General features: G+C 47.7%; 1 protein-coding gene across 1 annotated transcript in view; it reads right to left on the bottom strand.

Moving 5' to 3' along the window:
* Positions 1-16,729, bottom strand: part of PRKAR2B (protein kinase cAMP-dependent type II regulatory subunit beta) — a 185,429-nt gene that overhangs the window by 36,850 nt on the left and 131,850 nt on the right. Inside the window, exon 4 of the mRNA XM_090042027.1 lies at positions 14,040-14,123. Within this exon, the coding sequence (XP_089898153.1) occupies positions 14,040-14,123 (84 nt within the window). The remainder of the gene's footprint in view (positions 1-14,039; positions 14,124-16,729) is intronic.

Here is a 16,729-nt window from a genome sequence, read left to right as displayed (position 1 = left end):
CTTCCCGGGCTAAGGGGTTGGGGAGGCAGATTGCCCCTTCAGGATTGAGTTACTCCCAACAAACACTTTACGTTTTGTCTTGGGGAGAGCGGGAGCAATAGCTGCAATTGAGCCTGTGTTGCCTGCGGAAGCTGGCAATTCAGCAGGCTCTGCTGAGACTGCAAGAGGTGAGGTGTGTACCTGTTGTTAAGCTCCAGCAGAGCAAGGGCCTTGGTGTGGTGGGCCTTAGGGCCCTTGACCACCTTGGTCCATACCCCTGACTGGACAGAATGGGAGGTCCCGGAGTCCTCCCTTGTCCTGGAGGGAGACCATGGTCTACCCTCCAGCTCTCGGGGGAGAAAGGGCCTGGCAGACTGCTCACAGTCCCTGATGGCACGCAGTCTCTGGACTGTGGCCTGGAGCTCCTCCAGCTGGTGCGCCAGAGACCCCAAAAGGGAGCAGACCTCACAAGGGGAGGTAGTCATGCTCCTGGGCTCCAGAGCCTGAAAAAAGGACAGGCAGCACCTGCAGCCGAGAGCCAGGGGCTCCATCTGCATGGAGCTCGGAACCATGGGCTCCGTCTAGGTGGCCATCTCTGAGGTGCCAGAAGGGGGGGCTGCAGACCCTGAGGGGACCCAAGGGGTGTGGCACGTGCTCATCTGCATCATGCCACTGGTAAGCCGGCTACGGCTGGGACTGTCTACCCTGAGGGGCTTACAGGCAGAGCCTCGGGCCCTCCCGCACACCCTCCTGCATGAGCTCTGTGCTAACTCACGTGCCGGCAGACAAGTGCACCTGTTCGCATGGCTCCCTGTGGGGTTGGGCCAAGTAGGGGTCTGGGTGGGGTGAGACCCAGCCCGGCTCCCCCTCAGCTGCCTCCTCACACTCTCTAAGAGTTAACCCCCTCCCACCAGGGGCCCTGCTTACTTCCGGCTGTGCTGGGGGTCAGCAGGGGGCTCCGAAGCTGCTGGGGGGTCTCTGGGGGGCTTTGGGGGGAGCAGGGGCACAGGGGGCTTTCACCCACTAATAATGTTTTAGCTTCAATTTCTTTCAGGCCAGGAAGATCTATATGGCAATTCTACCTTACAGTTTATTTGAAAAAAAATCTAAGAGTTAATAAAGAGACTGAACATAATTTAAGTTGCACTGTGTTTGCTATATGGTCCATGAAGATTAAAGATCCAAACATCAGTATACCCTGGAAAAAGAACTTTTGCTTCAAAAGGAGAATATTTATGAAATGGGATTTGTCCTTTTGAGACACAGCTAGTTCTTTTTAAATCCCATAGAACAAAGTGGTTTTTCACCATTTTGGTTGCTCCATATCCTGTTAATTGATGTGTGCCATTCAGAGAGGAAAGAAGACAACAATCTCTCCTCCGAATTTGTCCATTTCTTAAGCCAACTGGTCTCTAAGAAACAAACACATTTAAACTGCTGACATAAACTTCCATTGCTCAATCAATTGGTGTTAGTACTTGTTCAATGTGGGCTGGGTAAAAAGACTGGAAAGTTCTGATAAAGGGAAAAGATAAAATAACTTCTGTACATCTTGTGCCAAATTTATTTCCATACTGCTTACATAAGACTAGATATTCTCTACTTAGAATGCACACATGTACCATTTCAACTGTATTGTAGACGTTTGAAATGGTATGTGTGACAGGCAGCAGTAGCAGTGCATCACTGGAGTCTGCTCTAAGCTGATGGAGACCACCTTCTATGAAGTTAGATGCCACGAGTACCAGAAGTTATTGGGAGATGTAAGGAATATGAGAGAGACATTGCCAGATGCACTGAAAAACTGTAATGTTGAGAAAGGTAGTCAAAGTTTAGGGCACTGATTCTCCCCCTTGGGAAACCTGAGTTTAATTCAGTGCTCCATCCCAGATTTCCTATGTGGCCTCAAGCAAGTGACCAGGCCTCTCTCAACCTCAATTTCCATCAACAAATGGAGATAAAAGCAATTCCCTGCCTTGCACAGACATTGTGAGAATTAAGGGTGTGAGGGCCTGAAATACCCTAGTACAGTGACAATACAAATGCCAAAGACAGATCGGCATTCTTTTATTCCCAAAAATTTATTTCACACAATTTAACTACATTCTGTTCTTTCTTTTACCTACAATTTTACATAGTATGTTTATAAGTTAAAATGGCACCCTTGGATTCATTCTGGGCAATTTAAGATTCCCCACAGAATAGAGTTCAGTATAATAGTAGAGGACAAGAAACAGAGAATGAGCCAGGGTAGGGAACAAAGAGACACAGGAAGTTCTTAGGAGAGGGAGACATAAATGACAGGAGGACCAAGGGAGTCAAGGGAAAACAACTCAAGGCTCTGGAAGGGAATACTGAATGCCCCTCCTCCAATTTCTTGTCTTTGTTCATTTTCCAAAATGTTTCAATTTTTTTGTGCTAGAGCACATACACCTCCAATTCTATTAACCTTCCAGAAGAGAAAATCCTTTCAGTGCTAAAATTCAGGCAGCAATACCTTCTCTTCCCTCAATGTCTGTGGAAACTGGTCGGTGTAAGGGCTCAGACACCTCCTGCCTAATTTATTCCCAGTAAATATAACCTTTTCAGTGCTGGATCCCAAGCTAGACCACTGACCCTTCCCTTCAATTATGCATGTGGTAGGATCTAATCAAAACAATCAATTGAATTAGGTAGAGAGAATTTGTGAAAATTGTGTGTGTGTGTGTATAATTTTCTGTAATAGACTCCTACAATTATATCCACTTCCCCATATTTTAACACAGAGGGTCTCAAGACGCCCTCCTTGGTTGCTAAACTTGGTTTGAAGGCCACCACTCTTCCCAACACGGTCTCTCCTGTACAAGGTATAGCCTTCTATACCTATGGAACAGTCATAGGTGGAGTCCCACCAGGTCTCCATTATCTCTGTGAGATCATAATCTTTGTCACTCAGGAGAAGGGCCAGTTCCTCTTGCTTGTTTCCCAAATTCCTAGCATTTGTGTAGGCTATGGGATGTGACCTTTCCTTGGGCTGTTGTCAGAGTAGGTTCCCTTGGGCTACCTAACCTGTTAATACTATGGGTTATGTTACCTGGGTTTGAACTGTTAATTGACACCCTGGCCCCCAGTGATTCTAGTTTAAAGCCCTGTCAAGAAGGTCAGCCATTCTGGCCAAAAAGAGCTTCTTCCCTGTCAGAGTGAGGTGGAGGCCATCCCTTCCCAACAAGCCTCCACCTCTCTCCCTGAAGTGCGGACTGTGGTTGAAGAAGCCCAAACCCTTCACAATGGCACCATTGCCAGAGTCTTCTGTTAACTTCTTCGATGCACCTTTCCCTCTGATGCCCATGGCTGGTGACCAGGAGGATCCAGGAAACAACCACCTGTGCCCCTAGACCCTTGAGCCCAGCCCTCAGAGCCCTGTAGTCACTCGTGACCTGTCCAGGACTGTTCCAAGCCATGTCATTCATGCCCAAATGGATGAGGATCATAGGGTGGTGGTTGGAGGACTCGATACATTTGGGGATCCTTTCAGCTACATCCTGGACATAAGTCCCTGGGAGGCAGCAGACCTCATGGGCTAAGGGGTCAGGGCAATAGATCGCTCCCCCTGTCAGCCACCACAACCACTTTGAGCCTTCTCCTGGGTGTGGTTGCTGGTGGCCCTCCATCTTCTCATGCTGGAGCCAGCAGCTCAGCTGGCTCTGCTGCTGTAAGGGGTTTGAATTGGTTGTGAAGCTCCAGGGGAGTGATAATCCTGGTGCAGTGTCTCCTTGGGCCAGAGACTACCTTTGTCCAGGAAACCCCTGGCTGGACTTCATGGTGGCTCTTCATTTCCACTCTGGTGTTGCCACCCATCCTTACTCTTTCCACTTCATTCTTCTGGTGGAGAGCCTAGTAGTAGGTGTCTAGCTCCTGTTTTACATCCCTAATGGTGTGTAGCCTCCGCACCTCTGCCTGGCACCCCAGGACCTCCACCGTGGAGTGCACCCTACAAAGGGAGGTGTCAGCACTCCTAAACCCAGCTGTCTGCATCTGTGCTAAGCAGCCTCCACAGCTGGAGGCCAGGGGCTCCATCTGGGTGAAGACTGGGCCAATGAGTAGGGGCCAGAACCATAAGCTGCATCTGGGTGGAGGCCTCAATGATACCAGAGTGGGGGAGTCCAGCTGCAGGGGGGGAATTTCAGGGTGCAATGCGTCCTTCCCACCGCTGCACAAGTAGTGGTCTGGGCTACTGCTGTGCCCACCCTTCTCCTGAGGCTCACCTCTTACAGCCTTGTGCCCTCCTGCATGAACTCCCGTGCTAACTCACGCACCAGGCCCAGGGTGCAGCTGTTTGCGCACTCTGTTCATGTGGCTCCCTGGGGGGCTGGGCCAAGTAGGAGCGGGGGGGGCGGGGAGTGTGACCCTCCTTGGCTCCTCTCAGCTGCTTCCTGCAGCTGGCTACTCCCCTCCCACTGCAGGTACCTCTCACCTCCTGGTTGTGCAGGGTCAGGGTCCACCGCCTGTCCCACTGTGGGGAATCCCAGGGGTCCTGGCCGATGGGGACATGATGGGTTTCTGTCTATGTGTCTCGCTCCAGAGCTGGCCCCAAACTGCTTTGGAGCCAGCCCCAACTAATTTTATAGACATTAGGGCTGGACAGGACCGTAGATATTGAAGTAAATATATCAAAAGCCATTATACATTTGTTATTATTATACATGATACAGTGTTTTAAGCAAGTGCAAGATGGTTAGCTTTCTTGAGACTCTATAAGTAAAACAAAAAAAATCACATTTCAAAGTTCAGTTACAGATGACTCCTATATATGCTTGAATATCAACCAATATTTTCTTTAAGAAAGTCAAAAGTGTATTTGCAACCAAGATGGCATGTCAGGCACATGCTAGATTTTGTAGGCAATGGCACACGTGGGAATAATGCAGACTGTTTGAATGATCAGTCACCCACTTGTAGCTGGATCAAATGAGGGCAACCTTCACTACGATCTTATAGGGGATCTATAGAGACCCTCTACCTCCTTACCCTATATTCTCCTTAAGATGATTTTTTAAGCATATGGCATATATCCATGATATATTTGCAACTTTGCCTCTCAAATATCACATTTATATCCACTAATCAGTCTGGCTTTAATGATACCTCAACATCTTGAAATTATCCTCTGTGAACAAGATAAATCAGTTAGCTCCCCCACCCAGCAGTTTCTCAGACTAACAGTATACTATAATATTTATTTTCCCCTCAAAAAATAACAGCGTTATTTAGAAAAAAAAGAATAGCAGTAATATGTTGCAAATATTTTACCAAGGAGTTTCAAATTTTTTTCAACAGTCCACATGCCAATTGTACCTCTGCTTGCAGAGAGAATAAACTAGTGTAACCATTCATTTGTTTTCTCAGTTGAAAAAAATGATCTTATATTACTTTGTAAAGCAAAGTATTAAGCTACACGCTGCTGGCAGTTGCATTATATTTCTAACAAGACATACACTGCGACTTGCTGGCATAGTATAGTGTTCCTCTTGTCTAAATTTCGGCTTAGGGATGAGGTGACAGTTTAATAAGGCAAAGTGTTAGTACATGCATGTTGTTGATTTGCAAAGTCAGCAACTGACAAAGGGATGGCTCAGGTCCCACTGCATGTGAGACACAAAACTTTATCTCCTGATTTTCAGAATCGGTCCAACTGTCTGATCTGTAATAGATTTTTGTGTGAGGATAATAGTTATTAGCTACTATAAAGGGGTGTTGAGAAGATAACTATTGCAAAGCCAGCAGACCAAAGCACTTAAGGGAGCCCACCCCTGCCCCAGCCCTGGCACAATCTGTGGGCAAGGCAAGAGCCCCTAAGGGCACACTTGCCTGCCTGTACACTAATGCCAGGAGCCTGGGTAACAAGCAGGAGGAGCTTCTCCTCCTGCTCAGTGCAAAGAATTATGACATCACGGGGATAACGGAGACCTGTTGGGACTCCACCTATGATTGGACCATGGGTATAGAGGGCTACACCCTGTACAGGAGGGATCGTGTTGACAAAAAGGGCGGGGGTGTAGGTCTCTATGTGAGGGAAAGCTACATGTCCCTGCAAGCTGATGTTGGCGACCGGCATGGACAGCTAGAGACCCTCTGGGTAAAAATTCATGGGAAAAACGGCACAGGGGACACAACGGTGGGAGTCTACTACAGACCTCCCACTCAAAGTCCTGAGCTTGACCAGGAGTTCGCCCGGGAACTGACTGAGGCCGCTTGCTCCAGGACCTTGGTTGTCATGGGTGACTTCAATCTCCTGGGAAGATCACTCAGCAAAATCCGAGCGGTCGCAAAGCTTTCTCTCATGTGTGGATGACCTCTACCTGACTGAAGAAGTCTATGGGCCAACGAGAGGCAAAACGCTGCTCGACCTGGTACTGGCTACGGGGGACGACCTAATTGGCGACCTAGTGATAGATGGGAAGCTGGGTGACAGCGACCACGAGCTGATCACCTTCACCATCCGCTGTAAAGCTGGCAAGTCAGTCAGCAACACAGAAGTCCTTGACTTCAGAAAAGCCGACTTTGACAAGCTCAAGAGGCTAGTCGGTCAGGCCCTCAGGGACCATGACCCCAGGGAGATGGGAGTTCAAGAAGAGTGGTTGCTTCTCAAGGAAGCGATTCTCAATGCACAAGCTAAATCTATTCCAACACAGAGGAAAGGCAGCAAGAAGGCACAGCAGCCCTCCCGGCTCTCCAGGGACCTAGCGGACCTCCTGCGGCTAAAAAGGAAAGCCTACAAAGGATGGAGGATGGGATTCACCTGCAAGGAGGATTATTCTGCACTGGTCCAGTCCTGCAGGGAGCAAACCAGGAAAGTCAAGGCTGCAACTGAACTCCAAGTAGCTTCAAGCATCAAGGACAACAAAAAGTCCTTTTTCAGATATGTGGGGAGCCGGAGGAAAAGCAAGGGCAATGTTGGACCCCTGCTAAACCAGATGGGGCAACTGACAACTGATGCCCAGGAAAAAGCCAACCTATTAAATAGGTACTTTGCGTCAGTCTTTCATCAGTCCCATGGGACGCCCATGCCTGCTATGGGACAGGAAGATCTGGGTGATGGGGATCCCCTACCCTCCATAAACGCTGACCTCGTGAAGAAACACCTTGAGAAGCTGGATACCTTCAAGTCAGCCGGCCCTGACAATCTGCACCCCAGGGTATTCAAGGAGCTGGCGAGCGTCATAGCCCAGCCCCTGGCACGGATCTTTGAAAATTCCTGGCGCTCTGGTGTAGTGCCCGAAGACTGGAAGAAGGCCAATGTAGTGCCGATCTTCAAGAAAGGGAGGAGAGTGGATCCGGCTAACTACAGGCCCATTAGCCTGACTTCTATCCCAGGGAAGATCTTAGAGAAGTTTATTAAGGAGGCCATCCTTGATGGACTGGCCCAGGCTAACATTCTAAGGGACAGCCAGCACAGGTTTGTTGCGGGTAGGTCTTGTTTGACCAATCTCATTTCCTTCTATGACAAGGTGACCTATCACCTGGACAAGGGAGAAGAGATTGATGTCATATATCTTGACTTCAAAAAAGCCTTTGATCTGGTATCCCACGATCACCTCTTGGCCAAACTGGCCAGTTGTGGCCTTGGCTCCACCACGATCCACTGGCTGGGAAACTGGCTCCGTGGTCAGACCCAGAGGGTTGTAATCGATGGCAGTCACTCATCGTGGTGCCCTGTGACCAGTGGGGTCCCTCAAGGCTCTGTCCTGGGACCCATCCTGTTCAACGTCTTCATTAATGATGTGGACATTGGAGTCAGGAGTGGACTGGCCAAGTTCGCCGATGACACCAAACTTTGGGGCAAAGCATCCACACCAGAAGATAGGCGGGTGATCCAGGCTGACCTGGACAAGCTCAGCAAATGGGCGGACGAGAACCTCATGGTGTTTAACACCAAAAAATGCAAGGTTCTCCACCTTGGGAGGAAAAACCTGCAGCATCCTTATAGGCTCGGCAGTGCTACGTTGGATAGCACTACAGAAGAAAAAGACTTGGGGGTCATCATTGACCCCAAGATGAACATGAGCCTCCAATGCGATGCTGCGGCTAGTAAAGCGACCAAAACACTGGCTTGCATCCATAGATGCTTCTCGAGCAAATCCCAGGACGTCATTCTCCCCTTGTACTCGGCCTTGGTGAGGCCGCAGCTGGAGTACTGCATCCAGTTTTTCTCCACAATTCAAAAAGGATGTGGAGAAACTTGAGAGAGTCCAGAGGAGAGCCATGCGCATGATCAGAGGTCAGGAAAACAGATCTTACGATGACAGGCTGAGAGCCATGGGACTCTTTAGCCTGGAAAAGCGTAGGCTCAGGGGTGATCTGATGGCCACCTATAAGTTTATCAGGGGTGACCACCAGGATCTGGGGGAATGTTTGTTCACCAGAGCGCCCCAAGGGATGACGAGGTCGAACCGTCACAAACTCCTGCGAGACCGTTTCAGGCTGGACATAAGGAAGAATTTCTTTACTGTCTGAGCCCCCAAGGTCTGGAACAGTCTGCCAGCGGAGGTGGTTCAAGCACCTACATTGAACACCTTCAAGAGTAAATTGGATGCTTATCTTACTGGGCTCCTATGACCCCAGCTGACTTCCTGCCCTTTGGGCAGGGGGCTGGACTCGATGATCTCCCGAGGTCCCTTCCAGCCCTAATGTCTATGAAATCTATAAAGACTGAGAAATTCAAATATTGTGGCGATAGGCTCACATGCTGATTAAACATTATATGAAAATGATTACAGCTTCAGACAATGCGTCTCAGACATGTAAGTCCATCCATCACAGAGGAAATGTTCATCCCCCTTTTCAGTGCTAGTGTTTCAGTACCTATCATACGTGCCAAGTATGATCATTCTCAACTCCTCTTCCCTGCCTCAGTGCTGTGTGTTTGGCAAAAACTCCTAGGATGCATGCAGAACTTCCTCATAGCTTACCTCCTCACTGTACTTTCCCAGTTCCCACACTTTTAGCACTGCTTTCACATACACCAAGTTTTCCCTCCCAGTGGTTTGATTCCCCTCCAACCACATACACATGTAAATATTCCTAGCTCTGCACCAAAAAAGCTATAAGAATCTTAAAATGTAATGTCAGCCTCACATTATTTAAGGCATGCCTGAGCTTTAAGCACATTCAGGTCAACCTTTTAGGAAGCATGATTACATTATCCTGCCTTTAATCTTTCCTTCAGTTAATCAATGTTGTCATTCTGATATAATAATCCACCAGATGAAAAAGTAGCAACATGCCTAGCAATCATTTTCACATTTCTGCGAATATGTATAATTTATTATCTTTGAGTAAATAAAGTTCTTCTTAAGTTTGCTGTTCAAATTAGCAGTGCATAAGAGAGCAAGAGGACATAAGACACTGATGTTCTCAGATTCTTCCAGGGTAATCCTCTGTGTAAGAGCATGATTCAGTGACTCCGAAGGTGCCAACTACTGTAACAAGAAGCTGTCTGGAAACCCTCTGGCCTTCATTTTGTTTCAGAGGTGTGTTTCAATCCAAACTCTTTTTCTAATAATTTTTTCAATATTGCTTCTTCAAAGTGACAGTAGTCAAGACACTGAGCAACAAAAACCAGTTGGGGGAGAAGTAAAGCCTGAGGGAGAGTCCCAGACAGATATTAAAAAGCTGTTATAATAACCATCTGGTTCTTTAAATGTTGTTTGACTTGTGGGAGGGCTTATCCAGGGGGCTCCCTGCTCAAATTACCACAAATATGGATCACTAATACCATGCCGCATGCCCATGAGGCACAGAAAACCTCCAGATTGCCCAAGTAAAGTATACATTTTTTTTTGCACAAGAAGATTCGACTTTTAAAAGGAGCTTGACAAAAAGATCAGCTCTAATCAGTGATAATTATCTATATCAGAGCTGGCACTCTGCTATGTTAATTGTCAAAATGAGAAATTTCTGACATTTATAAACAGATGTCTATAAATTTATGTATGTGATGTTTTGCCATCACTATCAGGCAGACAGAAGCTCAGGGACAGACTTCTGGTTGTTTAAAACCGTAATCTTACAGTTCACAGCTTTGTAAAATTTAGCTCAGAAGTGGGGGAATTTCTCTGAACACTCTTACATTTGAACACTGGTCATGTCCTTCCTCTATGTGAAAGACTTTGCTCCTCCTTTCTGTCTCTAAAACCCTAACTTGGACCTGAAGTCATACCCAGTCTGGAAGGAACTGACTATGACAGTGTCCATATGAAAGACGTAAGGGCTTGGGAAGTCAGAGTCACTGGTTTAATGGCTGCTTTTTTAGGCTCCTTGACTGCAGAGCCCTATGTTCCAAGGAAGGACTTAGTCATGGTAAAAGATGTCCATATGTAAGATGTAAATACAATTTTGTATCATGGGCTGAACATATATGTAGGGACCTACCTAAACTGCAGTTTCATGGAAACCACAAAATCTGGGGTTCCTACAAAAATCCGGGGTTGCCTGTGAAATCCACAAAAAGAAAACCCTTAAAAAATATTTAATCTTCCCCTTCAGGGCAGGCTTCATAGCCCACCCAGAAGGGGAAGGCTCCAGCTGGTAAGGCATCATAAAGCGGGCAGCTGCCACTCCTTGCTCCTCCCTGCCGCCCCAGACCTCTCCACCAATCAACAATGAGGGGCGGAACTGGACAAAGGGCAGCCAGCAGTCAAGATGGCAGCTGTCTCCTTATCCCTCCTCCTCCCCAAGGCTTCTCTTCCAATCAGCACTAAGGGATAGGGCCGCTGCAAAATGCCCACAAAATGGGCTCCTTGTGCTGTGAAAATGACTTTGTCTCCCTGCAAGTCAAGTAGGTCCCGGCACATATGTAAATTTGCTTGAGGGTAGGTTTTGTACTCTGTTCTAGTAGATAAATTGCCCAGGAAAGGTGTTTGAGACTCCACAGCAAGAGCCAAGATGGAGAAGCCATCAAGATGGCAACCTCATGCTGCGCACTTTGATTATCCTTCTACTGCTAGTGCACCCTCCTTTCCCCCTACTCTGGCTGTGGGTACAGCAAGCATACCTGGGGGATGGGATGGAGTACCTGACCACCCTGCAAAAAGATAGAAATTTCAGAGGGTGCTGCTACAAACCAGGCAGGGGACACCACATGGAGAACGCAGAGCATAGAAGGAATAAGAAAGGACAGAAAGGACTTCCCCTTAACAAAAACTCTAAAAGATCTTGGATTTACAAAGAAATGAGTTTGGGCAAGAGAAGAGTGCATCTCAGGACATCTGTCATTTTGTAGAGGTCTATAATTCTTCGATGCTTTTTAGGTGTAAAGTGAAGGTACTCAAGAAATTTATTTTCAATGCCTTTCTTCCTCGCTTTTCTGACACATCACACCAGAAGTGAATAAACAAAAACCAGAGTCTCCACCACTAGGTAGAACTCTGACAGAGCATGTGCAATCAGCTGGGGTCCTGGGCGATGGCTACTTTGAAGTGCACCTTAAAGACCCAGAGCTCAAAAACAGGGATACAAGCCTGACTACACCTAGTGGGCTTAGAAATGTGGGATCCAGTGCTTAGGTCTACTCAGACAGGTGTCCATACACTATGGTAGTGACCCAGGTTGTGATGCACTGGACAAAGCAATAACCTAAGGTAATGCCATATCACCATTATGACCCAAGGTAATGCCACCTTTCCCCCAACAATAACCCTCCCAAAATTGAATGCATATCTTAAGCAGGGAACCTGATTTTCTACCTGATTCAAAACATGGAGATGCAATACAATGGCTTCTGCATCTTTTCCCTTTTCTTCTGTCCAGTAGATACATGGAGGATAAGGCATAGTCCAACAGAAGCAAACCCAGGCCCCCTCCTTTAATTTCTGCTTCACTAAAAGTTTAAAACAACTGCCTATTCAGGCAGTGCTGAGGGAACCAATTGATTTCATGGTTCATTATAATTTACCTGAAACCCACTAACTACTCTTCACTCAAAAAGTGTTCATGATCTTCTTTCCTCGCTAATGGTCTTGATGTTCTAGTAATCAAACTATCTTTTGTTCAGTAAGGTTACTGTCCATTAGATATTCCTGGTCTCTCCCCCCATTTCAGAGTTCTGAAGGCTGCCTTTAGCTCCTTCAAAAATCCTAGATCCATCCATGGAGTCCAGTCTTCAGCAGCAGCTACCATTTCAGCTTTTGGCTGGGCGGCCAAGAACTACTGACAATTCAGTTACAAAAGGATTAAAACTGTAGGGATTTTTTTTTTGCCTGAGCTGGAAAGGGAGGGTGAGTGAGCTATAAATTAGGCTCTGCCCCTGCTCTATGAGGAGAGGCTCAGGCCCTACGAGGAGAGGCTACGAGACCTGAACCTATTCAGCCTCCACAAGAGAAGGCTGAGGGGGGATCTAGTGGCCTGTTATAAACTAGTCAGGGGGGATCAGCGGGCATTGGGGGAGTCCCTGTTCCCCCGAGCACCGCCAGGAGTGACCAGGAATAACGGTCACAAGCTGGCAGAGGGTAGATTTAGGCTAGATATCAGGAGGTGCTACTTCATGGTCAGGGCAGCTAGGATCTGGAACCTACTTCCAAGAGAAGTAGTGCTGGCTCCTACCCTGGGGGTCTTTAAGAGGAGGTTAGATGAACACCTTGCTGGGGTTGTTTGACCTCAGTACTCTTTCTTGCCATGGCAGGGGGTCGGACTCGATGATCTGCTCAGGTCCCTTCTGACCCTACAAACTATGAAACTATGTCATAACTTTGAGAAAATGTCTTCTTTTTTATTCTGCCTTCCCTAAAACAAAGTGTGTGTTTTATTTGGGGGTATGTGGTATGCAAGAAAATATAGTAATTTTGTAAGAGGGAAACAAACAGCTATTCTTCAACTGAGAGCAGACAGTGTATCCTTTAGTCTGTTCAGAAAGAAAGAAAATTCAGTTAGGAAAAATTAGTTTTTAAAAGCTTTTAAAAGCTACTAAAATTGTACAGAGAAAGGAAGCTAGATTCAATATTGCTTAAAAGACACAGCTGGTTATCCTACTAAACAGAAAATGACTGGCATTCCAGAAACAGTCAAGGAATCAAGAAAAGCACTCATGTTGCAGGTGAGACCAGGAGATGTAAAAGGCAACAGAAGCCAAAACAGACAAGCAAGACAGAGAGAGATTGTGGGAATAACAGAACTAGCACGTGTAGAGGATGCCAGAAAAACATATAGTGACTGGAGAAGTGACTGGACCTCATTCAGAAAAAGCTAGCAAAATAAGCAAGAGTTGGAGTTGAAGCTGCTGCTCATGGACAAGAAACAACTGGAACTAGAGTCTACCTTGCTGAAAGACAGCACAAGCTCTGGCATATGGAGGTGCATGGTCAGGGTGAGCATTTGTATGGGGTCGTAGCACACATTTTGATTCACTTAAGAAACCAAACAAACAATCAAAAACAGCACCAGGAATTTTCTTAAGTAGTTTCAATTAATTGATGGGCGTTTGTATTTATACTTCTTGGTCTCCTAAAATATTTTTAAAATAAGCTTTTAACAAGATAAAGCACTTTACAATCATTTTAGTGATTTCATTTGCTCCAGTATCAACATAACATTACCTGATATTAAACAGCAAAATAGTGCAGTGTTTGTCACAGATTTTCATAATACTGGAAGCCAAAATCTCTTGCCAATTCAACAGTGGCTGTGAAAAGGTTAACACTGTAGCTCTGTCCCTGAACAGAGAACTCTGCTCCTCCCTCTTGGGCTGGCAGAGAGAGAGAAGCACAGCAGCCACTGCAGCAGCCATACAAGCTCCCATTCCTCCATTCCAACAGAGGAAATCAGCTTCCCCACTTAAGACATGCACCCCAATTTTGTGGGGCAGATTTTCTGGGGAAAAGTGCATGTTGTATGCAAGTAAATATGATACTGTTCCTTCGGTAATACGAACACGCCTACTTACAGTTTACAAAATACTCAGGAAAAGCAATAATAAATCTTTTATCTTACAAGATCTAAGCTTGTTGGAAAATCTTCTATAGAAGACTCAAATTCGATTATTTTTTTTATTGACACTTAAATCTTGTTCAGCATAAAAAATATCTTACCGGATCTAGGTTCTTAAAAAGAAGAATGTCCTTGCAAGCCTCTTGCAATCTGTTTCTTTGATCATCTGTTTTGGGGTGAATAACCTGAAGGATATAATGGAAATTTTGTGGTATATTTTTCCTTTTTCAGTGCAGAAATTTAAAAATGATCACCACAAAATAGCAAGTAACTGAAAGACCGAGCTAAAACTGCTAAGAAATTTTACATTAAAGCATGGTTACATTTGGTAACATCTTCATAGTTTCATAGTTTCATAGTAGCTAGAGTCGGAAGGGACCTAGGTAGATCATCTAGTCCGACCCCCTGCCTTAGCAGGAAAGAGCACCAGGGTCAGATGACCCCGGCAAGGTGCTCATCTAACTTCCTTTTAAAAATCCCCAGGCTAGGAGCCTGCACCACTTCCCCTGGAAGCTGGTTCCAGGCCCTAGCCGCCCTGACTGTGAAGTAGCGCCTCCTAATATCTAATCTAAACTTACCCTCCGCCAGTTTGTGACCGTTATTCCTGGTCACTCCTGGCAGCGCACGGGGGAACAGGGACTCCCCCAATACCTGCTGATCCCCCCTGACCAGTTTGTAGCAGGCCACAAGGTCCCCCCTTAACCTTCTCTTGTGGAGGCTAAACAGGTTCAGGTCCCGTAGCCTCTCCTCATAAGGCCTGCCCTGCTGACCCCTGATCATACGAGTGGCCCTCCTCTGAACTCTTTCCATATTGTCCACGTCCCTCTTGAAGTGTGGCGCCCAGAACTGGACGCAGTACTCCAGCTGCGGCCTGACCAGTGCCGCATAGAGGGGGAGGATCACCTCCCTGGACCTGCTCGAGATGCATCTGTGGATGCATGACAGGGTACGGTTGGCCTTCTTGACTGCCTCCCCACACTGCCGGCCCATGTTCATCGTGGAGTCAATGACGACTCCAAGATCCTTTTCCGTCTCCGTGCTGGCAAGAGGGGAGTTCCCCAACCTGTAAGTGTGGTGCCGGTTCTTCCTCCCCATGTGCAACACCTTGCACTTATCAGTGTTAAACCCCATCCTATTCTCATCCGCCCACCGTTGCAACCTGTCAAGGTCAGCTTGTAGCCTATTGCACCCTTCTAGTGCACCCACATCCCCCCACATCTTAGTGTCATCAGCAAACTTGAACAGGGTGCTTTCTACCCCCTCATCCAAGTCACTGATGAAGATGTTGAACAATGCGGGCCCGAGGACCGAGCCCTGCGGAACCCCACTGCCCACATCCTTCCAGGTCGAGAAGAACCCATCCACTACCACCCTCTGGGTGCGGCCCTCCAACCAGTTGGCGACCCATTTGACCGTGTGGGCATCGACACCACAGTCTCCCAGCTTTTTGATGAGGACAGGGTGAGAGACAGTGTCGAAAGCCTTCCGGAAGTCCAGAAAGACTACATCCACAGCAACCCCTGCGTCTAATGATTTGGTGACCTGATCGTAAAAGGCCACCAGGTTGGTCTGACAAGACCTGCCACTGATGAACCCATGTTGGTTGCCCCTGAGCGTGCATTCCCCCGCAAGGCCCTCCTGGATGTGTGCCAGGATGATTTTTTCAAAGAGCTTACCCGGGATTGAGGTAAGACTAACTGGCCTGTAATTTCCCGGGTCCTCTTTTTTTCCCTTTTTGAAGATAGGGACCACATTGGCCCTCTTCCAGTCCTCCGGCACCTCACCAGAGCACCACGAGTGCTCATAGAGCCGCGCCAGGGGTCCCGCAATGACCTCGGCCAGTTCCTGTAGAACCCTAGGGTGAAGATCGTCCGGACCAGCGGACTTGAACACGTCCAGCCTCTCCAGAAGTACCCTAACTAACTCCTCGCTAACCCCTGGCCCAGGCGTGTCTCTCTCGGGGCCCGAGGGGGGCCCAGCAGGGAGGTGGCTGAACTGGTCCCTACTTAGGAAGACAGAGGCAAAGAAATCGTTAAATATGTTAGCTTTGTCATCTGGCGTGATGACTAAGTTGCCCATCGTGTCCTGCAGGGGCCCCACATTACCCGGGACCCTCTTTTTACCCCCTATGTATTTGAAGAAGGACTTCTTATTGTCCTTAATCCGGGAAGCTAGTCCTATCTCCAACTCTGCCTTGGCCTTCCTGACTGCCCCCCTACATCCTCGGGCGACTGTAACATAGTCCTTCTTGGTGATGACCCCATCTCTCCATTGGGTATATGCCTCCCTTTTAGCAAGGAGGCATTCCCGGATGCTCTTAGTGAGCCATGGGGGTTTATGTGCCCTCCTGCTCCCTTTGACCCTTGTTGGGATTACCTCCCTTTGGGCATGGAGGATTGTCTCCTTAAGGAGCAACCACTCACCTTCGACATCTGATTCCCTTCCCCTCTGGGTCCTCAGCGCTTCCCCAACGATCCTCCTTAGCTTGTTGAAGTCAGCCCCCCTAAAGTCTAGGGCTGTTGCCTTGCTGCAGCCCTTTGCCACCTTACGCTGGATGGTGAATTCCAGCAAGCGATGATCACTGTCTCCCAGGTGGCCCATCACCCGCAGCCCCCTCACCAGGTCATCACCCGTGGCCAGCACCAGGTCCAACAAGGCGTCTCCCCTGGTGGGACTGTGCACCTCCTGGGTTAGATGGAGGTCCTGCACTCTGGCTAAGAACCGACGTGAGCGATCAGACTTGGCTGACTGCTCCTCCCAGCAGATGTCTGGGAAGTTCAGGTCCCCCATG

The sequence above is a fragment of the Crocodylus siamensis genome, chromosome 4, assembly GCF_052110815.1.
Source record: "Crocodylus siamensis isolate JL-2025a chromosome 4, ASM5211081v1, whole genome shotgun sequence".
NCBI lineage: Eukaryota > Metazoa > Chordata > Crocodylia > Crocodylidae > Crocodylus > Crocodylus siamensis.
The sequence above is the reverse complement of the archived record's forward strand: the minus strand, read 5'-3'. Positions and strand labels throughout refer to the sequence as shown.